Raw genomic sequence first — 10000 nt, 5'->3', positions numbered from 1 at the left:
GCTTTGATTCAAACTGGGGATTCAAATAGTACAAGCTCAAGTCTTCTTTAAGAAAATCCCTCAAACCCACAATTTTCATAAAGGACAAAAAAGAAAAGCCCTCCCCATGATATTTGTGACATGGTGGTAGTGGACAAAACCGTGATGTGCACTGCATCGAGTGATCTTTCACCCTTTTGTGCCTGAATGTTTAGTTACGCTTGGCACAATACACCCCTGAGTGCGTCTATGAATATACACAAGTCCAGCAGAGGATCGAGACATACAGGTTCATAATGGCACAGTATGAAAGTCATATATGTAGGGACAGTCCTGGTTAAGCTAGAGATGCTTACCTCTCTGAGGCGTGATTGGAGGAAGTATAGGCCAGCGGCAGGTTGTCCAGTCAGAACGAACATCCAGCTGAGAAGCAGATGCCAGTCTGGATTGAGAGTCCGGATATGCAGAGCAAGGGCTTGGAGCTCCATTAACACTTGTATGTGTAAGTTGGTTAGGGTGTGGGGTTTCCCTCACTAGAGGGTCTTCAACCTGAATAATTGGAGTTTCCTTTAAGGTTTCTCGATGGCTGGTATTTCGAGGTTCTTGGCTAAGGGAACTCAGGTTTTTGGAGAAAGATGACTGACTAGATGTTGGGGGGGAGCAAGAGGCCAAGACTGCTCCATCAAGAGAGCTGAAGCAAAGATCAGACAAGGATGAGGAACAGGCCTCAAGGTCATCATTGTTGATATCATCACCATCCTCAGCATCTCCATCTTCACCGTCAGAGTCATCAGTCTGATTTACTAGAAGTAGTAGAGAAACAAGCATGCAAGTACTTATCAACAGTTCATGATTTACATTGACAAGTCAGGGATGATATGTGGTGTAATATGGTGTGATATCATAGATGTCACCCCTAGACGCACTTTTGTACCGTTCAGTCTATTTAAAAACCAAATCGTCTCTTTTCTCAACCAAGAACATCATTGAACCAAAAATTGGTGACATCCCACCAGCTGGTCTGGAAAAATCATGAGTTCTGTATAGTGTGTAGAGGATGTACCTGGTGATATTTTTGCCAGTAGAAACACTTTTGGAACACTAAGTCATTTAACGCTGCTATTGTTCATCTGTCTGACAATGCCTTCTTTCCCGAAACCATAAAGGGAACACTGAAGGAAATATATACGGAAACTAAATTTTTAATTGACAGAATGGTACAGCAGTGGTTCTATGGACAAAATCAAGGATATCTCACCAGATTGTTCTTGAAAATGCACAAGTACATTACAATGATTGATTCAGAGGTAGTTCAAGAGGATTGTACCTGAAGGTGCATTGGATAGACTGCTGTTCAGGTTGGTGCTATAGCTAAACTGACTGGACGCTGGACGACTCAGGTCTGAAAGAGAATCCGGCGTCATAGGGGTCATTGGTGTTAGAGGGGTCACAGGGGTTGATGGGGTGCCAGGAGTCATTGTCATTGGTGTCACTGCTTCACATTTAGGCTCTTCATCGTCCTCATAGTCGATTTGTGGGGAGGAGGGCCCAGTCAAACTAACCTCTCTATGACTTACTACATCTTCCTGCTTTATTGTAGTGTGTTCTGAGTTTGGAGAGGGAACATGGAAAGACTGGAACTTGTCTGGTTTTGTCCCCGAGTGGACAGACGGTGTTGGAGAGCGCAGGGGGTCTCTAGAGGCCACGCTTGGATGTGGAGATGCTGGTACACTGGGAAGCATCACAGAGAAGTGCTGTAGGGAGTTCTGCTTTCTCCGAGTTTCTGAAAAGACAGAAAGACACCAATAAGTCATTTCATAACGAACGCATAAGCATATGGAGAAATTCTGGCTTCGGACCAAAAACGGTTATAATTGCGGAACAGGAAACAAAAGGTGCTAGAGTTTCTCTAAAGAAATGTTGTGAACAGAAAGGACTGGGAATAAATAGCGTATCAGACTCTGACTCCAGCTGTCTCATATGGAGATGGACCGCTCAGCCGTCCTCCAGGCTGTCCGGCACAAGACATCACACACGCACACACACACACACACACACACACACTGCCTTAATGAAAGGCATTGTTCAGGGTGCACAAAGAGAGGTCCTGAATAATTATCATGGGGGTCCTTGGCGAGGGTCAGGCAGAAAGCGTATTCATCATCATTTCCAGCTAAAAGGGAGAGGGATGAGGCCGGGGCACTGACATTTCTCTTCGCCACTCTGCTGAGACACAGAGCAAACAGCCTTTTGCCTGCTGGGAGCCCCCTACTCTCCAGATTCATCCTGGACACCCCTCTCAAAATGCTACTGCTTTTCCAGGAGCAGCTGTCTAGTTCCCAACTTAGTATGCAGAGGCTCTAAGATATGGTAATGACCACTTGTGATCACTATATGAAGGAACTCGTTCTCATAATTAGGCACCCCCAACAAACTAATTATGGTCAGAGTGACAGCGAACGCATACAAGTGAGCTTTCATTTGTGACTCTCAGCCGCCTCGACGGGATTTCAGATGTCCGGATATGATCGATATGTGCTACCATACAACACAGTGACGGTTTCGTATTTTTTGATTCCTTTAATACATTTTTTTTGATTGCTATTCTTATTTGTCCCACTCATGCATCTGATCGCTGCATCCTGAAATGTTCTACCGTCGTACACGATGTGTCATCTTTGTAGAACAGCGGCACAAAGCACACTTGTTCCAGTCATACGGTCTCACCGAAGAGTCAAAGCAGCAAGAGTGAGCGTGATAGATGGATGGAGCAATATATAGATGGGCGGATGGATGGAGGGGATGGAGCCCACATTTCTGCACTGCCCTACGCACAATACCCTTGACTTCTCCATCTGTCACAGTCACACACCACAAGTGTGAGTGCCTCTGTGTGTGTGAACGACATGTGTCATAGCACCCTGTTACAGCCCTCCCTTCTCCACACACACACACACACACACACACACTCCTTGGGGAGCTGAAGGCAGGTTGGGTCAATTGTGAGGGCCTCCAAGCACCATATGGCTGTATAATTAGTTTTGGCCCGTGGTGTAGTGCAATGCCCTGATCTCTGCTCTCTTGCCAGCTTGCACTCAAACACATAGTCCCGCAGGGTTCTAACGGCAGAGACTACACAAATACCTTTACATCATTACATTGAGCCTGGGCAGAGGTAGCACTGAATATTAGTCTCTCTTGGGTATATACAAATGCACATAACAACATATATGATATATTCATGTATGTTTTTGAAACCTATATAGATATTACATATATGGCCATATACCGAAGTATATAATACAGACATACTGTATATTTCCATATATGTGTATTATACCATATAGAAGCATATACAAACATATATCATTTTAATTCGATGTTTGCATTTTGAATTAAAAATGACAAAAGTACATTTGGCCACAAGTGTTTTGCCCCTCTTATACCAGATCAATTTGCCGGCATTATTTTGACACCATTTTTATATTTACATTTACGGCATTTGGCAGACGCCCTCATCCAGAGCGACTCACAGAAGCGCTTTGAAGTCTCTATGAATAAATACATGCCGATACTGGTTCACTAGGTCACGGACTAAGAATATCATCAGTCTTAAAACTCTGTTGGGGGGTAATATAGTAAGAAAATACAGAATTTGTAAAAAATAAATAAATAAATAATTAAAAAAAATTGAACAATGACGGGTTTTTAAAAAATTTTTTTTTTATCCAATTATAGTTACATCTAATGATGTGGAACGTCCATGACAAAAATTTTGTCATGTCTATTCTCACTTATGTTACAGCAGCTATAAACAGTCGTTCCCTCACCAGTCTCTCTTTTTCTCTCTCTCTTGAAGTTAATAAGACAAGAAACACAGCTTGTCGTGTTACGGAGAAACCGCAATAATAACGTAAACTCCTTTATCCTGACGATTTCGTAAAACAAAACGTAACAGCTTTACAAAGCGGTGACACTGGAGACGCCTTCTATAAGCGTGAAATAAACGCCTTGCAGAAAACTTCATCATTTCAACAATTACATGCTTTAAAAAACTAAGTTTATGTTAAGCGTCCAGCATACCAGCCCATGTGTAAGTTGTTACTATAGAAACGATAACGTAGTAAATCCCACTATTTATTTGGCGCATTGAAGATCTTTCAAAGGCTTTCCTAAACAGATCCAAACCCAGGTCTCACCTTGCTGTCTTGGCAGTTTTGGCACACGGAGGATCTTCATCGGAGGTCTTGGTAGACGGTGTGTGCGTGGGAAGTACGGCGGTCTGATCAGGCCAGGACACGCCCTCATGTGAGCCTCAAAACGTGAACATGGGGGTTGAGGTTCCACATTATGGAGGACATCCTGTAGGAATAATTGAGAAGTAATTATGTGAGTGTATTATGTAATTATGTGCATATTAAGTAATTATGCGAGTCCAGTGGTGTAATTTGGGGTGGATTTCTCCCTTTGAACCCCGCTGGAATATTTCCCAGTTCCAAATCCTTTATTTGTGGATGGTAGACATAACACACACAGAGTGCAGGTGGGTACAGACATCACTGCAGTGCAATTATTGCACAAAAAGGTATGGTCAAATAATATTTTTATGTATGCACTGTCATGTCGCACTGTAATAATGTCCATTAAAGGTCAAGGGATGCATCGGTACAATTTTAGATATAAATGCCCCAAACAGAAGATGAATTCGGTAAGACTTGGTAAGACTGGTTGATGGTAAATGGTAGATTTGGTAAGACTGGTTGATTTGGTGAGACTGGTTGATGGTACATTTGGTAAGACTGGTTGATGGTTTGATTTGGTAAGACTGGTTGATGGTAAATGGTAGATTTGGTAAGACTGGTTGATGGTAGATGGTAGATTTGGTAAGATTGGTTGATGGTAAATGGTAGATTTGGTAAGACTGGTTGATGGTAGATGGTTGATTTGGTAAGACTGGTTGATTTGGTAAGACTGGTTGATGGTTTGATTTGGTAAGACTGGTTGATGGTAAATGGTTGATTTGGTAAGACTGGTAGATTTGGTAAGACTGGCTGATGGTAAATGGTTTATTTGGTAAGACTGGTTGATTTGGTAAGACTGGTTGATGGTAGATGGTAGATTTGGTAAGACTGGTTGATGGTAAATGGTTGATTTGGTAAGACTGGTAGATTTGGTAAGACTGGTTGATGGTAGATGGTAGATTTGGTAAGACTGGTTGATGGTAAATGGTTGATTTGGTAAGACTGGTAGATTTGGTGAGACTGGTTGATGGTAGATGGTTGATTTGGTAAGACTGGTTGATGGTAGATGGTTGATTTGGTAAGACTGGTTGATGGTTTGATTTTGTAAAACTGGTTGATTTGGTAAGACTGGTTGATGGTTTGATTTGGTAAGACTGGTTGATGGTAAATGGTTTATTTGGTAAGACTGGTAGATTTGGTAAGACTGGTTGATGGTAGATGGTAGATTTGGTAAGACTGGTTGATGGTAAATGGTTGATTTGGTAAGACTGGCAGATTTGGTGAGACTGGTTGATGGTAGATGGTTGATTTGGTAAGACTGGTTGATGGTTTGATTTTGTAAAACTGGTTGATTTGGTAAGACTGGTTGATAGTAGATATGGTAAGACTGGTTTCATTGGTAAGACTGGTTGATGGTAGATGATTGGTTTGGTAAGACTGGTCGGTAGATTATTTAAACACCAAATTCATGACATCACTGCTTCTACTACTGGTCAGAAAGTTGTGATTTCAAACCCCAGTACCACCAAGCTGCCACTTGGGCCCTTGAGCAAGGCTCTTAACCCTCAACTGCTCAGTTGTATAAAATTAGATAAATGTACGCCGCTCTGGATAAGGGTGTCTGCCAAATGCCGTAAATGGTAACGTAAAGTCAGATGACGTTGTGATTTTATTATTTTTTTTTAGCATATTTCATCACCCACCAAAATATATTCCAGGCTACATCACTGATGTGTGCCATAGTAGAGCGAGCGCTTTTTTACGTACCCATGAGGCCCTGTGTCTGCTTCATGAACATGATGTTTAATGTTTGCGTTTGAATTCTTTTTGGCCAAATGACCCCAAATGGACATTACGAATGTTGTGTGACCTCTGCATTTTGTTTTTTCTTCACATTATTGGCCATCACACTTGCAAATCCATATTCGGAAAAATGTTTCTGCATATTCTTGTCTTCTGTTGTTTCACTGAGTCAGAGCCAATCAGTATTGTCGTGGAAATTGTGGACGCAGATGGACAGAGAGATTTGTCCATTTTTATCGCTGAAAACGACTAAAATAGGATGTACACTCTTCATTGAAATGTGTCAGTGTGAAAATCTGGCTTCATAATCATAATAATCATAATAATCCTTTGTAATTAATAAATAAATAAACAAAACAAAAGAGGGAATCAACTGGATCTTCACATGGGAACCCCTGGCATCTGAGTTTGCTGTTTTTTGTGTTATCCACGCATGTCTGTTTTATACCAGGACGTCCATTTATATTCCTTTGGGTTCATCCTTCTGGCTTTTTCCCCTAATTGGGTGTGTGTGTGTGTGTGTGTGTGTGTCAATAAAAGAGCAACGGCCCAAATGCATTGTTTTTACGATGCTTCCTGGTTCTTCCTCACCCATGACACAATATTCTAGAAAAAACACCATGCTCAGGTTCGAGACCGAAGTGTTATAGTACTGCTTTCTTTAGTGCCCCCTTGTGCTGAGTGGATGAAATGAGTCCACGTGAGACTTTTTGTCCACGTGGGTCACTTTGAATCCCTTGTTCCCTTTTTTGCTATCTTTTACACAAACACACACCACTCCTTTCTGTGCCATTCATCTTCAACGCAAACCTTTAAAACCGTGGCTGATGTGAGGAGATGAAAGCGAGGAAGTCGGTTTGGTCAATATTGGACTGATGATGAGCTGGGCTGGAGCCACACACACACACACACACACACACACACACACACATGGACATGCTGCCTTTGATTAATTTCCTTCTCCTCTGCCATTTACTCACCAAACAGACTAAAGACGGAAGCACACACACAAACGTCGTCCTGAACCCTCGCCTATTAAAATATATTCACATGCACAGTTTGCTTGTGGGATTCATATTGTGTTCACGTTGTTTAGAAAAGCACAACACACTCTCTCGTCTCTCTCTCTCTCTCTCTCTCTCTCTCGCTTTCTCTCTTTGCCTTCTTTGCTCCACCCAGATGTTTCAGGTACTTGAAGAGTCTCTTAAGCTCGCATCTGTGCTTGATTGTATGTGCCCTTTGTTTGGTGAAAGCAGACAGGTGTCCTACTGCCTGTTACCTGTCACAAAACAGGCCCCGACCTGCCCAACCAGAGGAGATCACACTCACACAAACACTCACACACACACACACACGCACACATCTCATCAGTCCCTTTATTTCTCCTGAATCGACTGACAGTAATTTGTTCAGCAAACATAGTTAGGTCAATCTTAGATAACTGCTTTTTGTGGGTTCTCATTGTCTCTTGCCCCATCCCTCTCTCTCTCTCTCTCTCTCCCTCTCTCTCTCTCGTTGTCTTTGTCATTCTTGGGTTCTGATCGAACATTTTACCCTTCTGTAGCCTTGCTATCGTATAAATTCTCTATTCTGCACATGCGTTTGCATTAATATGCTCTATAGCAACAGCTTACACATCAGCTCCTCATAAACACATGTAATTGCTGATACGCTGTATATATATATATATATATATATATATATATATATATATATATATGTTTTCTATGACGAGATGCTTCTCTAGCATTTTACGGAAGGAGTCTCCAGTGTCAGCGCTCCGTACCGGTCAAACCTGTACGTTTAAGCCGTCCGACATTTTCAGGACAGACGGGTTCCGATTTGTATAATTACATAACAAGTGTCAATTTTTCTGTCTGATTCAAATCAAGAGATAGTAAGAGGACGGCCAGTTTATAACTGCTATAGCATAAGTGAAAAGAGGAAGTTATGTCGTTAGACGTTCTGCGGTATTAAATGCAACTATAAATGGATAAAAAACTTGTATGACAAATATACATTTTATTGTTGTTGTTGTTGTTGGCAAATTGCTGTGATGCAGGCGGTATGAAACACTTCGGGACGTGCTGTTATAGGAAAATAATCAGCTGCGTTAGTACTAGTAAGAGTAACCCCGCTTCATCACATGACCATGTCACTAGTTATGTTCCTATATTCTCACAGAATGACACCGAATGAGTCTCATATTTTGGGTAAGTTTTAGACTTTTGTACTTTAACACGAGGAAATACTTCACCGTTGTTTGTGTGTGTGTGTTTAATATAAATTGTTATCTCCATCCATTCATTTTCTATACCGCTTATCCTTCCTTCAGTGTCACGGGGAAACCTGGAGTCTATCCCAGGGAGCATCGGGCACAAGGCGGGGTACACCCTGGACAGGGTGCCAGTCCATCGCAGGGCACAATCACATACACATTCACACACCCATTCATACACTACGGACACTTTAGACACGCCAGTCAGCCTACCATGCATGTGTTTGGACTGGGGGAGGAAACCGGAGTACCCGGAGGAAACCCCCGCAGCAAACTGTTATCTGTTTTTGTCTAGATTTTGTATTCGTTCAGCAATTTCTTTGTATTGTGCCAATTATTAGATATTAGTTACTATCATGCTACCTCGTGTTCCTTGGTTCTTCAGGAAAAAGTGACTAAGTTACAGTTAGTATAAGTTAGAAATCAGTGTGTGACTTCAGGCACAGATTTTCACGTCAAGCCGGCTTTATACTCCACGGATCTAATCGTTAAGCTCACGTTCATGTTTTCTGCGCGAGATGATTTCCGGATCACGTTAGAAAACGCAACGTAGTCATTTCCTTTCACCGTTAGAGGATCTTTAGCGTATAATCGGACACGGAGGAAGACACGTTATCGCACGGTCTGTCGTCGAACTGAACCAGGATTGGGTACAGTGTGAAAGTGAAGAATCCCAAAGTCTAGCTTTGCTCCAGGAAACGTTCCCTCAGAGAGTCTATTAAGATCTCAGATCTAACGCTATGCTAACTTAGTGGACTCCAAGGTTTTTAGCAGGAAACATCATGACCTCCTGGGGTCATGCAACCCACACACACACAAAAAGACACGCAATACACACACACTCCGGGCCTTAATGTCATTATCCGAGTGTCGTCCGTGTCGAGCGGGTTTCTGACAAGAGACGTGGAGTAGCACACTTGCATGAATGTAGCGCATCCATTAGCCTGGGTCCATTCAGCCAGATGGCCCTAAGTGAAGAGAGGCCTGCATGCATGCGCGTCCTCAACCCGTCTCAACACACACACATACAAACACACACACACACACACATACACACAGTTTTAATGATACTGCCTCTGTATGAACCCTTTGGCGAGTGCAGGATGGAGGACGGAGGGTGGGGTAGGACGAGCCAAACAGAAGCGTGTCTCTGTCTCCGCGTCTGCAGCCGAACAGAGGATTTCTCTCACAGAGGCCTGATGTCCACAAAAGCCAGGCTTAGCGCTAACAAGGTTAAACCCCGCTGAAAAAGAGTGACTTTTTCAATCAGCCAGATTTGTGTTTCTGCCCTGCGTCGTAATTAGCTTTGCTACGGGACGCAGGGGGAGCGAGAGATGAGGAGAGGAGAAGGAGGAAAGGAAAAGAAGCGAGCGCTGGAGGAGGAGATCAAGGGGTGAGAGACAGACAGACAGAGAGAGAGAGAGAGACAGAGAGAGAGAGGGATGACAGTGAGGAGCATTGTAGCGCTGCTCAGATCGGGAGGAGTAAATCTGATTAGCCGCTCGTGTCAGATGCAGCTTAGCATTCATGGCAACTTTCTACTTTCTGCCTCGCCAGACGATTTTTTTTCCCTCCCTCCGTCTTTATCTTTTATTCTTGCAGCATTTGTCATAAATCCATCCTGTATCTGGCTCTCTTCACGTGAAATGCTCTCACAGGCTACATAGATATCTTTAACAAAAAAATCCCGTCCTTTCTT

The 10000-nt window shown here is 42.8% G+C and overlaps 1 protein-coding gene across 4 annotated transcripts in view; it reads right to left on the bottom strand.

Moving 5' to 3' along the window:
- LOC108279443 (uncharacterized) overlaps nt 1–10000 on the bottom strand; it is a 69562-nt gene that overhangs the window by 45718 nt on the left and 13844 nt on the right. For all 4 annotated transcript variants that reach the window (XM_017493698.3, XM_017493696.3, XM_053688049.1 and 1 more), the window contains 3 exons: nt 4179–4341; nt 1307–1762; nt 336–782 (listed from right to left, as the gene is read on the bottom strand). In XM_017493698.3, the coding sequence (XP_017349187.1) occupies nt 336–782; nt 1307–1762; nt 4179–4341 (1066 nt within the window). The remainder of the gene's footprint in view (nt 1–335; nt 783–1306; nt 1763–4178; nt 4342–10000) is intronic.

Source organism: Ictalurus punctatus, chromosome 19, assembly GCF_001660625.3.
Source record: "Ictalurus punctatus breed USDA103 chromosome 19, Coco_2.0, whole genome shotgun sequence".
NCBI classification, from domain to species: domain Eukaryota; kingdom Metazoa; phylum Chordata; class Actinopteri; order Siluriformes; family Ictaluridae; genus Ictalurus; species Ictalurus punctatus.
Note: the sequence above shows the minus strand (reverse complement) of the source record. Positions and strands in the feature narration are given on the sequence as shown.